This window comes from Oryzias latipes, chromosome 17 (assembly GCF_002234675.1).
Source record: "Oryzias latipes chromosome 17, ASM223467v1".
Taxonomy (NCBI): Eukaryota; Metazoa; Chordata; class Actinopteri; order Beloniformes; family Adrianichthyidae; genus Oryzias; species Oryzias latipes.
In genome coordinates this window covers 19769655-19792277 of record NC_019875.2, presented here as the reverse complement: position 1 = coordinate 19792277, position 22623 = coordinate 19769655, and the positions used below count along the sequence as shown (strand labels likewise).

The 22623-nt window shown below is 38.2% G+C and overlaps 1 protein-coding gene across 3 annotated transcripts in view; it reads right to left on the bottom strand.

The window, feature by feature from the left end:
* The window catches only part of pappa2 (pappalysin 2), a 60836-nt gene that overhangs the window by 35641 nt on the left and 2572 nt on the right, over positions 1–22623 (bottom strand). For all 3 annotated transcript variants that reach the window (XM_023965190.1, XM_023965191.1, XM_023965189.1), the window contains 10 exons: positions 14739–14971; positions 13390–13617; positions 12320–12918; positions 8023–8171; positions 7451–7590; positions 7183–7336; positions 6811–7003; positions 4764–4897; positions 2766–2948; positions 1254–1557 (listed from right to left, as the gene is read on the bottom strand). In XM_023965190.1, coding sequence (XP_023820958.1) covers positions 1254–1557; positions 2766–2948; positions 4764–4897; positions 6811–7003; positions 7183–7336; positions 7451–7590; positions 8023–8171; positions 12320–12918; positions 13390–13617; positions 14739–14971 — 2317 coding nt within the window. The remainder of the gene's footprint in view (positions 1–1253; positions 1558–2765; positions 2949–4763; positions 4898–6810; positions 7004–7182; positions 7337–7450; positions 7591–8022; positions 8172–12319; positions 12919–13389; positions 13618–14738; positions 14972–22623) is intronic.

Below are 22623 nucleotides of genomic sequence, written 5' to 3'. Positions count from 1 at the left end.
TAGCAGATCTTTGTTTTCATTCTATAATACTGGATTTGAACTTTAAACAATGAGAACAGTTTGAAAATGTTCATCTTTTAGTTCAAATAAAAGAAAAAGAAGAATTACTTTCTCTGTTCACCCCACTTTACCTCTGGACCTCTTATTTTTCCAAACCTTTGTCTTTTCCCTCCTCCACGACTACTATCATCCATATTCATTTAAATTTCTTCTTTTCAAGCCACTTCTCTGTCTGCACCTTTTTTTCATGTGCTTGCTGTCATGTCTTTTCCAATTACTGCTGTTTTCTTCTCCCCTCTTCTTTATTATCTGCTGCGATCTCACAACCAGAGGCTTTTTTTTCCAGCCTCTCTGCTCTCATATCGGCCTCCCCCACCGTTGCCCTCGTTAGTCCCCACATAACTTAAGTCCCACTGGTTCATGTATCTTTTTGCACTTAGACACAGCTTGTGTAACATAGAAGACGTGTTCCTTGAAAAATTTGCTGTTTTTGAAGCTGCGTCCACCAAACAGTGACATCTGAAAGTGGTCCCAAATGATCTGCAAACATGTAATAGACATGTCATAAACCTGCCAGGTTGTTGTCATCTTTTGGTCTTTTAAAAAAAAAAAAGTTTGAATAAAGACATCAAACTTTGGCCGTTTTTTGCTGAGAATGAGAATAAAAAGGCAGCTCGTGGCTTTGCGTTCCAGTAATCATTTGGTTACTCCATAACACCACACAGGATAAAAACCTGATTTTAGATAGCCAAGAAAACTCCAGCAAAGCTCTGATTAAGTATATGGCTGTTGAAACCGATTTGGATCAGCTACACTCCCTGAACCCCCAAGTTTAAGTTCTGACCACTGCAAAGAGAATAGGTCCACACTTTTTAAAAGACACAACAGATTTGCTGGATCTCAAACACACAGACAAGCACATGGTCTTTAGAGAGGTTCTCATCTTGGCTCAACAAGACACGCTTGAGAACTGGAGTGAAGAGTCATCCAAGGTTTTTTTTGGGTGACTCGAGCATTAAAATAACACATCTGTAGTTTTCGCCTACATAAGAATTCTCAACTAAAATAAATGTATAGATAATTTTTTTAGGTCACACAGGTCATTTTCTAAGTTTACCTTAAGAGGCACAGATTTAATCAAAAGGTTAATCAGTTATTGCTTCACTGGCATAAAAAACTGAGGACAAAAACAGTTCAGGCTTTATCAGTCCTGAAAAAAAAGAACAATCTTGGATTTTAAAATAAGATCTTACCTGTCTGTGAACGTTTGCTTGGTTTGAGGTGAGTGGAATTTACTGGTGAAAGGCGGCTGGCGCTGAACCTGATACAACAGAGGTTGGCAACCAGAGCAAAGAGGGCTCCTGGGATCCGAAGACAGCATGACTGCATCAATCTCCATTTTCTCATCGAAGGTGCTGAGTTTAATGGCCTCTATGGCAGCATTATGGGTGTTAAGGCGCATGGTAAGGGGCACGTCGCAGAAGACATGTTGCGGTCCAAGCTTGATACTTTCCCCAGTCTCTGTAATCAACTCAACGTTGGCTATGGCTGGGTTTTCTAAAAGAAAGCAAAGAAGGAAGCATGAAAATACCATCAGCTGTTTTTTTTATTGCATGTTAGAATTCTAGCTTTATTTCTATGTTTATTTAATTTTTTTAAAGATTTTATTCAAATATAGAAAATATGATACAGTCATCACTAGATATAATAAATAAACCTACTGACGAGGACTTCTTGTCACTGCAGTTAGATGTATTCTCCTTAAAATGATTTATAAGCAATACTGGGGTCTAAACACTGACTATATGTGAAAACTGGACGGTGTGACCTCTCCCCCCCCTCACATTCTAAATAGGAAGTACCTGCTGGCTCCAAGTAGTCAAAATCCCATAGACTTCTATTGACAAATACAAATTACTCATTCTATTTGTCTTTTTTTAACATGTTATAGTTGATCCTAATTATTTTTAGGGTTTTTTTTGTTCCGTAGTGGAACGTTCAAAATGTTTGACTGATTCTCCTGAGCCTAATTTCAATCAGTAGGGGTGTGGCCTTCCAACAACCTTACTCTGATTTACTGGAGTGGTTGCCATAGAAACGTTGATTCAATCACTGCTTACTGACTATTTCTGGTTCCAACCCAGCGTTGTCTGTATTGCAAAAACATTGTGACTGAATTGACTTCTTTTCACTGGAGCAGGAAGTAAGTCTATGATTGACGTCACACTCACTCAGTCCCATCCAGTCCTCATTTACAGTCAATAGGTCTAAACCTGTATGTGCAGAAAGTAACATAACCTTTTAAAGTTTTTTTTCTAACTTGTCCTGTCCAACAGCCGAGCAAACAGATGAGAGCCGAAGGCCTCTTGTGTTGGAAATATTTTACTTTTACAATAGAGGTATGTCTGAATAAACCCCTTTTGTAATCTAGGCCAAACTTTATTCATCTTAATAATATTTGTAACATTTTTGTGTTGGACCGGATGGAAAAGGAAAGGAGGGAAGAAGAGGGGGGGATAGGAGGGGGATTGTAAAATCAAAAAAAATGGGGGGGGGGGGGGGGTAAGACCATGAAACAGCATAAAGCACCAAGTTGCTGGATGTTTGTAATCATTACAGTTGGGTTCAGATGTAATACAAATCTAGAAGGGGTGGGGCCTGTCCACACACACACTCAAATGGCATTAACATATCTGTTGATTTGTTAAATTTGCTTTTAGGTTTGCTATAAGTGATGCACACATTCGTCCTGGATTGACACTTACTAGATGAGATGTAGGTGACCCAGAGCGTGAGTGCATGTGGAACGACGTGATGCAGGAATCTCAGAGTGAGCGTGCAGCCCTCTGTGTCAGGGCACGGCGACGTCAAGTTAGTATCATAAAGACTAAGCTCAGGACTCCATGCCTGCAGACTGGGCTCACAGGGCTGCTCCACATCAGGTGGACCTGGATGGATCCAACAAAACAAACAATACAGAGAAGTTAGGGAATGCAGCGGTTTCAATTCACAAACCGCTGAAACAAAGTTCTGAAAACTACTAAATAAACTGATGACTAATTAGCCTTTCAGGCCTCACCATAAACCACTCACACATAAATTATGCTCTTTCAACTGCAACGGCTCTTAGTCTAGTAGTGAAGGTCTGTGGTTGGACCACTAAACCAAGGCATGAGCAGTGAAGACAAGTATAAATCTCCTTTTTTAATGGTGAAAAGACCTAGAAACGAGATTATCTCGTTGGAGGAAGTAATAGAATCTTAAAAACCTGTGTGCATGAAGATACATGTTGTAGACGGAACAATGCCAAAATAATGATTCAACTCATCTAAAATGGAAATCTATTTTTGAAAGGCGGACTCATGACCCTATTTTTCAGAAATCTATTGGCAAGACATTTTAGCTTTATAGCATGCACATTTGAAGCAAATTTGAATGTATGCGAGACATTGAAGAAAAATGAACTCTGATCCGTTCAGGAGCAAGTTGGTTTCAGAAAGCCAAGCTTTAGCAGAACTGCTGAAGATGATGTTGCACAACTCTTTTGTGGATGAAGTAACCTGCTCATCATGGTCTTTACAATGGGGACACAGTGAGAAGGGGCAGAGGGAAGCCAGCAGACTTGCTGTCTCCTCTAAGGTGCATACCACTGTTTAGAGTAAGTCTGTAATTGACTCTTTATCATCATTATGATCCCAAAGCGAATGAAGTAGCCGTAATCCTTCCTTTTCCTTTGCCGCTTATTTTCAAAGCTTAAATTCCAGAGCAGGATTTCCACATATTTTGGTAGATTTTCCACAACAGACTCAGACAGTGTTCTGATGTTTACACAATTTTTAATTTTTTTTTTTTTACATCTCTCCATCCCTTTCTTGTACCCCTCATGATTGTGCCTCCTGAATTGTGTACTTTTGTCTTTCTTGTTTCTGTCATCTCACTCCATATGTCATGTCAAAACAAACTTCACTTCCCCAGAAATGATCTGGAATAACAAGGACCATGTGGTGCACATAAAGTGTAATGTTCAAAGGGAAAGGGTATCAGGATATGCTTTTTAGTTTATGATAGCTGTTGCATGAGCAGCACCTAAGCATGAGCCAGAGTACACGCTTACAATATTGATTCTTTTCTCACTTTTGGACAAAGGTTTGTCACAGAGCTTTATTATCAGTTAATGAGTTTCTGTTTGTAAATTCAATCAAATAAAACTTTATTTATAAAGCACTTTTCATACAAATGTAAGACAAAGTGCTCCATTATAGAATTAAAACATATTTCAAAAGAAAAAAATCTGTTAACCTTGCACACACCTTAAAATGAATGAGATTGGGGAATTTTACATTTTCTGTTGACGAAAAACAAAAATAGGATGGAAAATATATTTTCATCATTCTACCCCCTCCAAAATTTAGTGACAGAAAATTGTGATAGGGGAACTTTGTAAACTGGAGATTTTGCAACTTTTTTTTAACAAGGGAGATTAATAAAACAAACATTAATTAGATTATTTTATTCTTCTTCAATGTTGATCAAAGTTTCATTAAACTCAAATCTTCAATATCCATCTTTTTATTTTAAAAAAATCTCAACTTTGTTTAATATGTAGATAATATACACATTTGACTTTAAGTTTAATTTTCTGAAAACCAAATATTAATTTAAAATTGTCTTATTTGAAAAAAAAAACACTTGCAAATACTAAAAATGAAATTGTATGAATCCCTCTTTCAGACACAAATTTTCAAACCAAAGTTTGGACTGACCAGTTGCCTCCTCGGGGGTCCAGTAGCCTGACGTATCACAGATGCGAGGTGAGGACGCCTCATAGGCATACTGGTGGAAGACACCATCTTTTTCACAGTCTCCACAACTGATGCCAGACCCATGGAACGAAGAGCTGGAACCAAAAAAAAAGATCATTAAACCAAAGAAAACTGTCAAATCAAATTCTACAAAGTTTACACAAGATTCACTTACAGATAGCTAATATAAAAAGCACTTTACAGATAAGAAATAGTGTTCCATTAAAGTTAAAACAGATCCCTTTGCTTTCTTTCACCTTAAATAAGGTGTTTTAATAATAATGTACACACATTTTAAATGTTCATTCCCCAAGTGTGATGCTGAGGGAGGGGCAGCACAAGCAAGGAAACAGAAAAGCCTGCACACCCACAAAGATGGGGAACCAGATTAAATGGAGCAAAACTAAATTGGTCCACAGTTGAGCAGAGGAATGAGTAGGAAGAAACCAATAGTGACCAAATACAGATTTTTACAATAGGTGGTTTTAATGAAGCCTGAAAAGGTGTCACAATTTATTTATCTCTTGTGCTATCTTAGATGACCCCACCCTTACATTGACATGTTATTCCTACCATGACAAAGGTGGACAAATGTGGAAAGATTTCATGTAATCCATGGACACCAGTGAAGATCACAAATCATCGAAGAAAAAAGGTTCAGCGCACTGTCTAGTGGTTCTAGATGACCCAACTCCCAATGTTAAAGTGCCTAGGATAGCACAAGGGTTACCTGGCAAACACCAAGTTGGAGCAAATAAATGGAAAAAAGCAGAAATTGTCCGTCAAGGCAAAAAAGGCGCTAGTTTCTTAAAAGGTTAGGCAAAAAAATAAGGGAAATAGACAAAAGAGAAAAATAAATGGGCGCAGAAGAAAAGTTAGTTGCGCCAGCCAAACATCATGAGTCAACTGGAAATTCTGCAGAAAAAGCCACAAATGAAGGACATACAAAAGGAAGGTTCCACAAACCGTTTAGGCACAAATAGCATTTTGAAAGCAAAAAGCATAAACTGTAAAAACATCTAAAAAAGGTCTGTAGACTCAGTTTTCTAATCATTCTCACTTTACAGTGTCTAAGATAGAATCATTTTTCATTTGGTTTTAAGGATTATTTTGTTTTTGTTTTGTTTTTTGAGAAAAAGAAGTACATGTGCATGTCTGTCTGTGTTTTAAACAGTTCTCACAGACTGCAGCTACCTAAAAACTAAATAAAATGAAAACCTTCCAAGATAAGGCAGCTCGTTACATCCATTCTCAGAAAAGAAGACACGTGAGGACAATATTAACATGACTTTGAAATGGTGAAGGTAAATGTCAACATGCACAGGTGACTATAACAGTCCTAAACAACTCAGTCTTTCTATCAAAACTTCAGCTAATATTTAAGACATTAAATAGTTCCCATCTAAAATACATTTTTTATTATTTGAAACCACATCTAAGGACTTAGAGATGGATTACAATGGCAGCTTTGCTGCTATAAATCTTTTCATAGCCTGTTGGAAGCCACCTGATGAAGAAAGGAGGAGCACACCATCAAATCCTTGATTCTCTGGCTTTACCATAGAATCAATGGCAAAGAGCAGCCTTGTAAGTCCAACAGAAACAAGGAATGAGTCTGACCTACTCTTGACAATTCAAGGCTCTTCTTTAAAAATACCAGAAAAAGGTCCAGACTTCTATATTCTAAAAACATCTCCATTGAAGGATCAGTCCATTCGATATGGTGATTTAGTAACTTTTAACTTTAGCGGCCATCCTTAGCATCACCCACAAGAAATGTTTAACACCATCCTTTGTGTCTACTAAACTGCCTTTTTTGCTAGCTGTGTTTTACATTGGGTTATTGCTTTTTGATAAAAAATAAAGTAATACTATACCAGTATACTAGGCAATTGAAAGTCCAACTGGAATTGGCTTCACCAAAATAAATAGAGCCTGATATGGATTTTTTACTTATACCTGTTTCCAATATTAGCACACATTTTTGTATGTACCCATGCAATCATACCTTTGATACAGTGGCCCTCTTACAGGTGGAAGCCAGTATATGGAGACAGAATTGGCATTTTGGTCTGTCACGATGGGGGCGACAGGGATGGGGGAAGGCTGACGGTCTGTCAGCCACTTCTGGTATACCAAGTCCAGGTAACAATGCATCCTGGCGACTTGATTCGGGGTGAAGTGGTTGGTGCAGTTGTCATCTGGTGGGATTCAAACAGATGTCATTGTAGAACTGTTGGTTTGTTTTATTTAATGATTTGGATGATGTAAAATGACTAACAATATCTAAAGAGTAATAGGATATGCAAATAACTTTTTATTGTTAATAATAAAGTGCAATACAAAGTATTTTGATCAAAATGAAATGAGGGATCAATACCTGTGTAGCTCATGTAATTGCTGTATGGGGTGTCTTTGTAGGTGTTGAATCCGCATGTGTCATTGACAGCTCCAGGGTCATGGCAGGCTTTAGATTTAGTTGTTGGAGCAGTGTCAGCACACAGATCTCCAGTCTCCATAGAAGGTGTAGTCTCCTATAAATGCATATTATAGATCTCAGGTGATGTTTGCATTTTATTTGAAGGTGAAATGAAAGTACAAAACTCCTAAAAATAATAAAAATAAAAAGCAGATTAAATCAGTCCCACCTGACACGGATCATCACAAGAGTCACGCTCACTCACGCCTTTGAAAACATGGTACAAGCCAAAAATGTGTCCCATCTCATGGATCATTGTGTTGTGGTGGCCCATTGTGCCAAAATAGGATGGATTTAGGACCATCCCACCTAAAAAAACATGATTGATGGTGGTGCATTATTATTCATTTGTTTTGCATTTTTTGATTGAGCCCTGATGGGACAATAGTCAAAATAATTTATTGATCACTTTTTGTAAATTTGCACTTGAAATTGAAAACAATAGTGACATGAAAATGCCACTATATATATCTTGCAAAAACATTACAAAATTCAAAAGAAGTCAAGAAACAAAAGATTTCAAAAGTGACAGGGAATGGAAGCAGGAAAGGTCAATACTGTCAAGTTTATTGAAATTCCTATACCCTTGGTATCTTTTACAGAAAATACAAAAACTACTCCAACCAATCATACACTTTCTTCTTCTATTCTACAATGAAAGCTAAGGAAGAGAAAGAGAACAAAAACCCCCAGAACACACAGCTAAGACAAAAACTTCTTAACAAATTGATATAATCTAACCTTGATGAGTTAAAGCCTCCTTTGCCCAAGGCCATGTTGCAGCTCCTGCCAGCTCTTCTCGCACCGAGTTGCTGGCAAAGAAAACATTGAGCATGTCCGTCCCACTCAGGTTCAATTCCTCTTTCAGCTCTTTCACACTCATGTAAGCTCTACAGAAGAAAAAGGGGAAAAAGTGGGACATCATTTTGACATTTTAAAATCTTTCCCTGAATAAAAAGGAATTCCATGTAAGCAACACTAAGTTAGACCTGAATAAAGACAAGTTAGTTCTGTTTTTTTAAGAGTAAATTGATTACAATGCTAAAATATTTGACTTTAAACTAAGATTCCATAACAAAAAAAGTTCTTTTCCCCATTTAAGTCTATTTAAAAAAAATGTTTGGTCTCTCAAGAATGCAGAAATATACTCCACTCCAACATGTTGCACATTGGAACATGTGTTGTATGCTTAATGTGGGGCAAATCTGCAGTCTGTCATCATCCATCTCTGCCTTCATACATCTCATCACTGCAGCTCCTTTCATTCTCACTATTCTCACATCTTACCAGCTCTGTCAGTGATAAATGACCCAGATGCACTTTGATGTGAGAGGCCAAATTTGGTCTTCTTCAGATGAATGATGTCAAATGAAATTTTTCTCTTTTTTTGCAAAACTTTTAGTTGCGTTTTAGAGGAGCTTTAACTCTAAGAAAATAAAATCCCCATAACTAATTCTTTCCTTGTTTAGTTTTTTTATTTAAAAACAATGCTTTTAAAGTTAACTTTTTTTTATTCAAGAAAAGAGAGATCTATATCCTTTAAAAATTGAAAAATGCTTTCTTTCTTTCTATATGAATTCATCAAACAGGTTTTTTAGATTTTGCTCCATACAAATTCTACAATTTTAAAATCCGGACTTGACAAAGGTCCTTCACTTTTAAATAAATTCAATATTCTAAATGCAGCCTAAGATCCCTGCTTATGGGTATTCCTCAATCCAGTTCTTTCCGTCTTCTAGTGCAAGTGTTGCACAGTAAATAAGAACATGTTGTCTAAGGCACTTTGCCTGGATAAATAATGCTTAAGATTTAGGATGCTTCAGGGAAACCCTGCTCTCACTACATACAGTAACTCAAGGGTTCAACTGAGGCTGTTTCCAGAGTCCATCATCATAGGCAACACGACTACAGATGACAGAAAGTTGACCGCAGCAGAGTTGACTATTTTAAGTACTGAGACTGAGAGAATTCCTTTAAAGAAAAAGCTGCCAAACGGGAAAATAATAACAATAATAATAAATGGATCCACAAGAGTTTATTAAACTTTTTTGTGGATATTCCAATTTCTTTGCCTACTTTCCAATTACATACAGCGGTATTTAAGGTAAACTGCTGATTGGGCATAATGTAGCAATCTGTCAAATTCTTTTATGAGCTGTATCTAATGAGCAAACATTTGTGTTTTTAACATGTTCTTGTGCCATTTTTCTCATGATGGAGGACATATATTAAGAAAATGAAGCTTAAAATTGAATTTCTGAGTAATTCTTTATTCAAATGGCGGTGAATCAAGAGCAGATGAAGAAATGCAGTTGGAAAAAGCTACGACTAGATCCATGAACATTTTTGTCCAAGCTGGCATCTGGCTGTAACTCTGATATGGCACACCCTTTTTGTTGCAGTGGTAGTGTTATTGTTGTGAGGGCCTGTAAGCTAGCAGGAGAGCGTGTAAACAGATAACTCAGTTATGGATAAAGAGAAGGCGGCGGGGTTGCTCTGCACCAATAGTCCCGCCCATAACTAAGAGATGAATTTCTGATGAACTCCTGCTGCTCTTCAGACACTTTATTTTGGCTAAAACCTGCATAATCATAATTAAAAGACCACTGGGAAGACTTAAAATAGATCAAAAGATGATTGGAGTGGGACTTTAAGAGAATGTCATCATACACAAATGATCTGCCCAGGTTAAACTGACCAAAAACAGTATGTGCAAGTCTTGGACATGTAATGATCTTAAATGATGTACTCCATGATTGGCATTCCCTTTTTCCCCTCCATCTTCTCCCTTCCCACCTTTAGGTTTATTGTGTTGCCAGGATTTGCAGCGTACCTGGCTATTGCTGTTGAACTCACTCAAAACAACAAATTAGTGTCATGAAAGCAGTATGCTCCAAAAAAACAAAATCTCTGGCCCCTTCACTCGCCAGAAGCAGCTGCACTCACATAGGGTCCTGCGATCTGAATAGCTGTCCAGGAGCTCAGGGGAGGGAAGATATCAAAAAACCCAGATCCCAAACATAAAACTGCTCCAATGCTCCACAAATGCCAGTGAAATGTCATCTTCACATTAATTCTCTCTCCGCCTGGGTCTCGATCCAGGAACGCAGATGCACACATGCATGCCGGGATGTGGATGCTCTCACGCACAAGCTTTTCCACAACGTTTGGGTCAAAACCATTCAAGAAGACCTACACTACTGTTGGCCCATTGGGGCCAAATTTTTACAACTTTCCAGGCCCAAGTGAGTTTCTTCTAGTTAAGGGCTGGACTTTTTAAGGGTTCCATTGCTGTATTTTAAGTCCACACACAGTTTGGAGGTTTTTTTTGGTATCTTAACACCAGACAATGTAAGGGAGGATAAAGATTAATTTTTCATTTTAAAAAAAGTACTACAGCATAAAACATTTACCGATTAGAAGATTTTAGCTCTTCAATGATGAGCCTTTATTCTGAAAAATGCTATTTGCACTTTTTTTTGTGTGTGTGTGCAAATCTCCTCTCTGCAAGACGGAGGTTTCAGGATGAAGTCTTGTGCATTTGACCGTAACAACTACCAGCCACATATTTTTCTTCTTTTTCTTGCAGTGTCTCTCTCACCAAGCTTGAAAACGGAAAAGCCCGACTTAACATTGACTTGTAGGCCCACAGCAATATGGCCAAACAACAAGAAACCTCACACATTAAGGTTAAATAACTGTTCACTTGTGTCCTTTAAGAGATGTAACACGTTCAGACGGTTTTCTCCAAGCCTGATTCAAAGCCAAATAACTGTACTAAGGACTACAATAGGACACTATTTTCACTAGCTTGGTGGGGAGAACTTTTTTTGTGTTATTTGAGTTTTTTGGGATAAAGTCGTGGCTTTTTCTTCATTAAAGTTAACAATAGCACATATTTGAGCAAAGTCCAGGAGGTTGCCAAAGCATGCCTGTCTGATCCAGTTATTCCAAGTTCTACCGGCTTTTAACAGCACTCACCCCGCTGTCGGTGATTACACAAACCTGCTGAGCTCTTCTAAAAGCGATGTGTTCCCAAAGTGAACGTCTGTATGACTGCTTTTCATGACAGTGTTAATAGGGCTCCAGAAATGTTTTTTAGTATGCTGAACCTTGGGTTTTGCTTTTTAACAGTTTTGAGAGTGTTTCGGAACATGTGTTTGAGTGATTTATTCATACTTGAGCTCTATGTTACGTTGCCAGTCTTTTAGATGATAAAATAACCCCTTAAGTTGGGTCAGTAGGTAAAATAAATAAGTTCCTATTAGCATGGCGACATTATAACATTGACAACAGTGCAGTGACTACTTTTTATTATGATTTTCAACATTTTTGAGGAAAGAAATTAAGAAAAAATGTGTTTGTTTAGTTCCTAAAACTTGAAGTTAACTTAGAAAGTGTGAATAAATACAAATTACTGAATTCAATTTTTGGTGCTTTTGCATGAAATCACTCATATCTATGCAATGCTTTCCATTAAGATGGAAACAATAAAATAAGATTGGACTAGTCCATTTTTACACAGCGGATTAAAAGAAAAAACTTGGACTGAGGTCTTTAAGAAGTCTTTAGACGCTGGGTCTGTGACCTCATGGCAAGACTTTATGCAAGTTGTTTGGAGCTCAGTGTGAACCTGTCTGTCAGACAAAATGGAAAGCAGCAAGTGGCTGATCGAGGTATTTAGAATAGAATAAGTGTGGCTTTGGCTTCACAGCCCATCGTTCCCACCTCACAGAGCCTTCCCAAAAAAACATAAAAAAGCAGCAATGTGCATTCGTAGCATGTTAAGCAGTTCACTTAACTTCTTCTAAAATGCAGCAAGCTAACATATATCGAGTAGTTGCATCCTACAGGCTTCCAAAAAATGTTCTTGTGGAAAAAGTGCTGTTCTTTTTGGCAAAGATCCTTTCTTTTTTATTTCCACCCAGCAGCATGACCTATCACCCCATAAAATGATAGAAATGACATAGATCCACTAAACACTCCTATCTGGCTTACTTACAGTAAGTTGTTCTATATAACTGGTGATAAATCTCACCTGTCAGGAGATTCAGGATCAAAGCAGGTCTTAAGGACATCTGTGATCTCTGGATCGCAGCAGTCGCCATCATCATAGTCGTAATAAATGCTGTTGCACTCCATGTCACAAACTCCATCCTGCCTCCTCCAGTTGTAGCAGGGCCCCACCCTATGGCAGTCTCCTCCATCGTGGCCTGTCCTCGGATGGTCGCACTCAGGATCGCATTGGCGGTTCCCGATCTTTCCAATTCGACAGTTGCTGAGGATAAACCGCTGTCGGAGGCTGGTGTTTTTCACTGTGTGCACGGTCAGATCCAAGGAAATGTTGTAAGGTCGGAAAGCGTCATTCAGAGCTTGATGCTGGACCAGAATCTGCAAGGGGTTCACTGTTGGGTTTCCACCATCGTCGTTAGCCAGGTTGACAATTCGGTAGCGAACTCTCTTGGGGGCACGGAGCTGCCAGTGGTTATTGTAGCCGAAGATGATGTCCGTGTTGTCGCACTGAGTCATACCACAAGGTGGAGGCAGGAAAGAAGACACAAGCTCTTGTTCAGGGACAGGAGTGGTGACCACACTTGGATGAAGGCCCATTTTGTATGGAGTCCAAAGCCGTTTTACCTTAAAAGCAAAAATTGTCATTTGGATAACAAAATAAAGTTTGACATCACAGTTTGGTGGTGATAACAAATATTATTTTAGATGACGTTTAAAACAATTTCAAATGCCTTACTTTTCGCACTGTAGGGCACACCAGATTATTATATACACCGTCAATTAACGGTTGTTGTTGTTGTTCACCTTTTGGCATATCCCTGCAGGGGTCGCCACAGCGAATCAGCTTTCACTGGTTCACACAGGTGGTTTGGCAGAGAATTTTACACCGGATGCCCTTCCTGACACAACCCTATATTTTATCCAGGCATTATCCTCCGCATTGTAAGGCATTATTGAAAAAAAATAATACTTTTAAGTGTGCCTTATAGTGCAGAAAAATACAGTAAATATACGAATTGCCAGGCGTAATCTCTAATAATGTGATTTTGAAGGGTTTGACTTTTTACAGATGAAAGTTTAAAAAAAGACATTTACATTTGTAAGATCCGCCCACATGGCCAGCACTGGCTCATTCAGGTCAATCTGAAGTGGTCCTTTCAGGAGGTCCTCATGGGAGCGGGCGTAACCCCACAAGATCACACCTCCAATGTAGCCCCTGAAGCTGTGTCCTTGATCTGAAGGTTTGCTACCAAGAAACAGGGTTCTGCAGGTTTTCATGAAGTCACTGTAGAGATCGCCTGACTGAAGACTACTTTCTCCAACCTAAGGCAAAGAAAAAGGAAATCAGACAAACACATGGCGGACTAGCATCCCCTCTACAGGCAGACTTTTGTATTTCAAGGCATCCACAAGTCCTTCAATTAAATTACTTTCTGTTAGCTAACAGTCAAACAGCCTAAACTGATATTTTGTCGAATCCGATGAAAATCTAAATCTAAAAGACTGGAATGATGCACTGTAAGACTAGATAATGAGGAAAGAAACTCCAATTACAAATAAACCTGAATCTTCAAGGCCTAGAAAGCATTCACAACACTCAGCTGTTTACCAGCTGTCATCACGCAATAAAAGGTTTCTTTTCAGCCAAAATGTTAATTTTTTTTCATTTGAAAAATTAAATGCATAAATCTACATAACTTATAACTAACTGCACATACTGACCCCCCCCCCCCCCCCCACCCAGTAAAAAGAAATGCTCCATTTGCCTTTCGATGTTTCAATCAATATTAGACAATAGACAATAGATTTGTTTATTAATCCCACGAATGGGAAATTTCCTTGTCACAGTAGCATGGAGTTTGGCACAAGTATGTACAGACAGTAATTAGTGTCATCATTGACAAAGATAAAGAAATTATCCATACAAGCTCCTTTAAAGAACAAAAGCTATATTTTTAGTCCTTCAAAGCCCTTCAAATTATGTATTTCATGTGTTTTCTTTTTACATATATATGTTTTTGATTATTTCATTTGTAATTGGTTTCAATTTGGATGTTTTTATTTTCCACCCTTGCAATGTCTTCTGCCCCCATGCCGGCCCCCAATACAAAATGTTGTAGCGCCGCCACTGCATGACCGCACACCACTTTAGAAAAATGTAATGGATGGCTAGATGTTTCAAAGTTCATCTGCATCTTTTCTTTTTTCACACAATTTCCATTCCAATCTAACAGAGACTGTGAAAGCACAGTCATTTTTATGGCGTGATGGGTAATACTGTCAGATTTTTCTAGTTTGTTATTTTGAAGCTTAAGAAAAGCTATATAGGTCAAAAGGCTTAAAACTCAGACGTTTAACAATATATATTCTAGTAAAGTGTTGTGATTGTCATTAAAATGCTACCATAAAATTTGAAATTTCCAACAATTATGGATGATACACACCTTGGCTCCATCTACATACAGGGTAATGTTGTGTCCATTGTAAGTAGCCATTAAGTGAGTCCAGTCATTTGTCCTGTACCGCTGGTGGCTATAGACAGTGGTTGACTTCACAGCCCTGTCTGTTCGAAGGGTAAAGTAAAAGCGGGCGTCTTTGTTGCCGTCGGGTTCCACGGTCCGAATGCCAACTGACCAGCCCTTCTCATTGAGTGAATGGGAACAGTTGTCAAATACACCTGGGACAAAACAAAGTTCCATATGGAAATAAGAGGACATTGTTAAAGCAAACAGACTTATCCTGCCGGTTACTAACAAGATAGAGTTCAAATACTGGCTAAAAATACTTTCTAAAGTGCTGATGTTCCTTTATAGCAATCACCTACATCAAATACTTTATTTAAATTGTCTGTTCACTGGTGCTTTTGTTACTTCTGTTGAGTACATTGTATTCATTGACTGTATGAGAACTGGACTGAGCAGCCCCTCCTCCCCCGCAATCCAAGTAGGAAATATGTCCTGGCTCCAAGAAGCCAAAATCCCATAGACTACTATAAAGAAATAAACAGCTTTTACTCAGTCATTCTATTTCTCAGAATAACAATTCTTGTGATACCTTTTTTTAAAGATTATTTTCTGTAGTTCAAGTTATCAAAGTTATGAACTGGCCAATCAGATGCCTCAATGAAAGTTTGTTGTCTCACATCAAACATTAGAAACGTATGATTGACAGATTCTCCTGAGCCCACTCTAAAGTGGTAGAGGCGTGGACTTCCAACAAGCTCTTTCATGACTGGTGAAATGTTGACTCAGACCGACACGGACCAGTTACTGCTAACTGGCGTTTTCTGGGTCCAACGTGGAGACGTTCGTATTGGGAAAAGATGGCGACTGAATTGACTTCATTTTGTTTAAGCCACTACCTGAAAGCCATTTTCTAAGGGAAACGTCGGTCCTGTTCTCTTAAACAGTCAATGATTGCATCACGGCAGTTAATTAGTTAATAAATGTTTTCTATTACCTTCGGTCATTTGCAAAAACATACATAATTGGGGTGCTGTCAGTTTACTGAACCTGTATTCTGTGCTTCCGGTGTGTAAAACACACAGCAGTTGAGTACTGTAATGTCTCTGTGCTCTGTGTGAATGACCGAACGAGAAAAAAGGGCCATTTTTTTTACCATTTTTTGATAAAATAGCAATCCTCTTTTAGAAAAAAAAAAATCACGACATTACAGGGCTTAAAATGGTGTTTTTAAAAAAAATGCTACACAGAATTCTGCTGTGATTCCCACAGCAGTCCACAGCGGAAAAGGGGGCTAGAGAGGTGCAGTGAACAGGCAATGTGAATGGGGCTAGAGTTAGGAATACAAAGAGCCAAAGACAGCAGGAGAGGAACAGAGAGGATAAAGGTATTTCACCAAGCCAAGGCAAGGCCCTGATGTTTCCATCTGCAAAGACACACACAGACCAACATCTGCTCCGCAGATGTGAAACACTAGGACAGCTGAAGGTCAGGGAACCCCTTTACCATCCTCAGAGCTGCATGCTTGCATGCATAGGATCAAACTTCCAAGCATGTGTTCATTTATATAAATATTTAGAGGATTTTACATGGGAAAAAAACTGAAATATAGAAGCCCCATAACAGTACAATTCAAATGTAAAACTTTTGTTTGCGTGCTACTGTAATAAAAAAAATGTTTGCACATGTTGTAAAAAAAAAAGGACAATAATCTATTTGTGCTCATGAAAACTATTAAATCAGAATTTCAAAGACGACATACCATGAAGATGAGAAGCCTTTTTTTATGACATTGCTGGACGTGTGTGTCATCTTGTGGGAAAATCCACTGGTGTGGTGAATACATTATTTAACGGAACATAACAGGAAGCCATTGTTGTTTTTAGTGGTTCCTTCGACACCCGATGAGAACATTTTTGTTTGCAATGCCAAACAACAAAGTTAATGGTAAATGTGGTCCTAATTCTGTCCGACATTTGCACTACCGCACATTAGCATGAGGATTGTGCTGAGTGTAATTAGATGCTGATGTTTTGAAGCTGTATTTATTTTGAACGTGGGCCATACAACATTGGCAAAGCCCATGGTTTGGCTAATGCTTCATCATTACCCAGAATTTCAACTGCTCCAACTCTGGATGAGAACATTTGGCTCTTAAATCTGTGAATGGTGTGTTCTTCAACTTGGCTCTAATGTAATCTGTCAGCTGTTGTAGGACTGTTAGCATCTGTATCAGAGATATACTGAAGAGGATCCCTTCTTGTTGAGAAAATATATTTTTCCATTGGTTCAAAGTCTTTAAGTTTGTTAGTTTAAATCATTTTATCACACAAAATCATAGTTTGTAGAAATGCTGATTGTTTCTGTTGTTTTTTTCTACTGATATTATCATAGTTTTTGGTTGATAGAATTTTTACACACTATATTGTGTATTGTTTTTATTAAATGTCAACTAAATGTGCAGAAATTAGTCTGCACAGCAAATTCAAAACAAACCCCAGCACCCAAGAAAATAACTGTACTGAGTTTTTCCAATTCCTGAAATTGTGAAATTGTTTTTGACACCAAAAATAAACAGAAGTTTGAGGCTAATTGAAGTAAAACAAATCTAAATATCAGTTATAAAGGATCATTTTTCAAAATCAGGGCTTTGAAAGTGGGTTAATGTCAAATCAAAGTTTAATTACTAACAGAATTGTCTTAATTTTCCTCAAACAAAGCTTTTCTTACAATAATGATAATAAATAATTTAAAATTTAATAAATGAGTAATTAAATTTTACATTTTTTTCTTTGTAATTGTCAATCTGAATGTGTGCATCAATCATCATTTCAGACCAGCAAAATGCAAAGTACTGCCACAAAAACACACTGCAACAATGGGACACTTGTGAATTTTGGCCTTCAAAATGACCTTAAGCAAATTAAAATAACTATTTTTAAAATCTAAGACTAATATTTGTGCCTAGGATAAATGTTTTCCTTTCAACGAAACCAAATTGACCTCAATAATTACCACCATAATAATTATTGACTTGACCCAAATACATTGAAATTTAGAAGATTAAAAATAAAAGGAAAAAGGAATAAAAACTAAAAATAATCAAGAGGTCACAATGAAAACAATCGATTAGTATTTTGTGAGCAACCTGTCCAGTTAGGTTTGGAGGTGATAAACAATCTTGTAAATAATTGGTGTATGCAATAATGGTCTGGTCATTTTTAAAAGTCACTAAATGGGAACTGAAAATTGCTCATATTGTTTGCAAAAAAATGTTTTGTTGCCTTTGGTTATAACATAAGATTCTTTAGAATTTAATTTTTATATAATTAATACGCTCATCGTCAGCTTCCAACAAATGTCCTGCTGGAAAACAAAAACCATTGATGACGATAAATATTTTACACGTTCAAATTAACATCAAGAGGCGTGTACTTCAATTTTGGAAAAGAGTTAAGTAACGATTTAAAAATCTAAATATTATCGTTATTGGTGAAGTAGAACATCTATAAATGAATTAATTTATATTTTTACTGAAGGGCTATCTGCTTGTTTTAGTCTTGGACCCCCAAAAATGTCCTATCCAGAAGACAAAAGAATATACAGAAGGGCTTACATTTGCAGATTATATATGTTATAAATATATATTATATATATATATATATACAGTACAGACCAAAAGTTTGGACACACCTTCTCATTCAAATTGTAGATTCACACTGAAGGCATCAAAACTGTGAATCAACACATGTGGAATTACATACATAACAAAAGTGTGAAACAACTGAAACAATGTCATATTGTAGGTTCTTCAAAGTAGCCACCTTCTGCCTTGATTACTGCTTAGCACACTCTTGGCATTCTCTTGATGAGCTTCCAGAGGTAGTCACCTGAAATGTTTTTCACTTCACAGGTGTGCCCTGTCAGGTTTATTAATGTGATTTCTTGCCTTATAAATGGGGTTGGGACCATCAGTTGTGTTGTGTAGAAGTCAGGTGGAAACACAGCTGATATTCCTACTGAATAGACTGTTAGAATTTGTATTAAGGCAAGAAGAAAGCAGCTAAGTACAGAAAAACGAGTGGCCATCATTACTTTAAGAAATGAAGGTCAGTCAGTCGGAAAAACTGGGAAAACTTTGAAAGTGTCCCCATGTGCAGTCACAAAAACCATCAAGTGCTGCAAAGAAACTGGCTCACATGCGAACCACCCTAGGAGAGGAAGACCAAGAGTCACCTCTGCTGTTGAGTATAAGTCCATCCAAGTCACCAGCCTCAGAAATGGCAGGTTAACAGCAGCCCAGATTAGAGAGCAGGTCAATGGCACACAGAGTTCTAGCAGCAGACACATCTCTACAACATCTGTTCAAAGGAGACTGTGTGAAACAGGGATTCATGGTAGAATATCTGCTAGGAAACCACTGCTAAAGAAAGGCAACAAGCAGAAGAGACTTGTTTGGACTAAAGAACACAAGGAATGGACATTAGACCAGTGGAAATCTGTGCTTGGGTCTGATGAATCCAAATTGGAGATTTTTGGTTCCAACCACCGTGTCTTTGTGCGACGCAGAAAAGGTGAACGGATGGACTCTACATGCCTGGTTCCCGCCGTGAAGCATGGAGGAGGAGGTGTGGTAGTGTGGGGGTGCTTTGCTGGTGACACTGTTGGGGATTTATTACAAATTGAAGGCATACTGAAGCATTATGGCTACCACAGCATCTTGCAGCGGCATGCTATTCCATGTGGTTTGGGTTTAGTTGGACCATCATTTATTTTTCAACAGGACAATGACCCCAGACACACCTCCAGGCTGTGTAAGGGCTATTTGACCAAGAAGGAGAGTGATGGGGTGCTGCACCAGATGACCTGGCCTCCACAGTCACCGAAACTGAATCCAATTGAGATGGGTTTGGGGTGAGCTGGACTGCAGAGTGAAGGCAAACAGGGCCAACAAGTGCTAAGCATCTCTGGGAACTCCCTCGAGACTGTTGGAAGACCATTTCAGGTGACCACCTCTTGAAGCTCATCAAGAGAATGTCAAGAGTGTGCAAAGCAGTAATCAAAGCAAAAGGTGGCTACTATGAAGAACCTACAATATGAAATATTTTTTAATGTTTCACACTTGTATGTTATGTATATAATTCCACATGTGTTAATTCACAGTTTTGATGCCTTCAGTGTGAATCTACGATTTTTATAGTCATGAAAATAAAGAAAACACTTTGAATGAGAAGGTGTGTACTGTATATATATATAAATGTTTCGCATTCTGCACAACACATAATATTTGAAAGAAGGGAAAGTGTCTCGTCATGCCATTACATAATGATATGGTTTAATTTTGTCATGTATGTAGTCTCTAAGAGCACATATAAGTTCAAAACATGATCTTTTTTTAACAGAAACCCATGAGAATCTTTTTTTTTAAATGTCTCTTTTTTTCCATTCTATAATCAATTTTGATGAACCTGATGCATATGTCAAAGTCTCGCAAACAAGCTGCAACATATATTTACATCATTGGACACAGATGATGTGTATGTGATGTGAATGCCTGTGTGTGCCTGTGTCCTTTCCATTCATTTAAAACAATTCAGAGTGGAGCTTTGGTTAAATAAATTCAATCTCTGGTAAAATAGTTTGTTTGGCTACCGATGCGGCACTGTTTACCACATTAAAGTGGATATGCAACAAAAATCAACAAACCAAAAATCTTTAGAACTCAAACAGATGTCAGAGTCTTGCAGAAACAATAAGAGTGTTTTTTTTTGTTTTTTTACTGACTTGTCAAATCCCTGTAGGACACTATAAAGACAAGGGCCCGTGCCACGAAATGCTGTCCTCACACAAGGAAGCAATTGAGGGGGGGGCTAAAGTTACAGGCCGATATTTGATTCAAGTAAATGTGAGCTGTCTGAATTCTTTGTCTCAATCTGAACGGTTGTGGCTGCGATACACCCTACGGCGCTTTGATCCTTTTCTATTTATTTGATGTATGTGTTGTTCTGACACGTGTGCAGCTTTGAAAAAGTCAAGAATTGCTGTGTTGTAGAGCGGGCACATAAAGCAATAATAAAGGGGGTTTTTTTGTAATTACCCACATTTTACAGAGTTTTTGCATAGCTTGGCCGGAGGTGAGACTTACTCTCAAGTAACAGATGGTTTCAAAAAATTAAATAGCTACAGCCACTAGAGGGCACTGCAGATTTGTGTTCAGTTTTTGCTAATGACAGCAATGCAGAAGAAGAGTTGCTCAGTGGATTTAAGAGTTTAGTTGACTCATTTGCACGTTCCAAATGCTATGTTTTCTGAATAATTGTTAGTATGTTGCGCTAATATACTAAATTCCTCTTATACTCCATGAAGCTAAATAAGCATCTCATGAAGTTAAACTGCGTTCACACTAAACGCAATGCGCGCACTGTAAAGTCACTGTACAGATGCGATCAGAGGTTCTGCAGTGTGATTGGACTGTCGGGCGAGGTGCGTTTGGATGTCGCAGTGCATTGAGGGCTCAAATATTTGAACTTCAGCAAAAAAGTCGTGTACTGTCAACTAATTAGGGACTCAGCTTTGTCCCGTCACTTGCTGCTGATGTGATAGGAGTCCAAAACTAAACATGGAGAAGAAGAAACTGGTCGTTTTTCTTTTTTCATCGAGACAATCATAAAAAGTTCCTCTAATTTCATCTTTGGACTATTGCAGGACAACAAGTCGGCAAACTGGGTCAAAGAGAGGTGGAGGTACCGTTGAAAGCGGCCGTCATTCAGACGCAGCTCCTGCAGTAGATGGTGAAGCTCGCCGCACTCCGAGAGTCTCTGAATGATCTCATGAACCCAGACATGGAGGCATAATTACTGATGCCTTTGCAGTGCTTTTTAAATCAAATTAACCTGTAGCTTCTAGTTTATGAACACATTTTGTGGACAAGCGTCCAGCATCAAATTTGACACACACTGAAAGAGAGCTATGAGATACACCCAACATGATTCATGCATCAAATTTGTAATGATTAATCAACTTAATCGATTTATATTTCTACAATCCAACCAGATCGATCTGTCTGAGGCAAGTTGTTCATCGAATCGAACTTAATTGACCTATACCAATTTTACTGATTATATATCAATAGAAAACACCATTTGGACAGAGGGGACAGTAAGCTTATTCCAGTCGAACGAAAAATGACCAAGCGCTATATAAGTAAGGGTTAATGGCCGACAAAGTGTGCAGTTACTACTTTTTAACGCACGCCGTGGAAGCCTGAACCGCGTCGGACGGTTGCTTCCGCGAAGTGCGTTAAAAAGTAGTAACTGCACACTTCGAAGGCCATTAACCCGCTTATACCATGGTCACTTACAAAAGCAATACATATTAACCAGGTTTTATTCCTTAATTCTTGTTTTTTTTTTTTCGATTTGGATCACTTTTCTCATAAACAGCGTACTATATGTTGCGTACATATAGTACATATATATAACATATAGTCCGCGTCGCGCAGCACCACCGCTGCAGTCAAGATTCGGCAATATATATATGCTGATCGTCCCGATGGGTTGAATAAAGCATCAATTCAGAGGGAAAGTTAATCGCTTACCGCTTGTTTTTGCCCAGATGATGAAGCAAAAGGTTGTTTTACAGAAGCCGGCGCAGTGATACAAATCATTTAAGCTAGCCGACCGGAACTTCTTTTTTCACCGTGAGGTTATCAGGTTTTAACGCATACCCAGCAGCCAATCAGAATCGAGTATTCACCCGGACCATGGTATAACAGCGAACAACATACGTGTGATGGCACACAAAAAAGGTCAGTCCATCATTACAGTCCAATGCTTGGAAACACTTTGAATTTAGCAACGATGTGTGA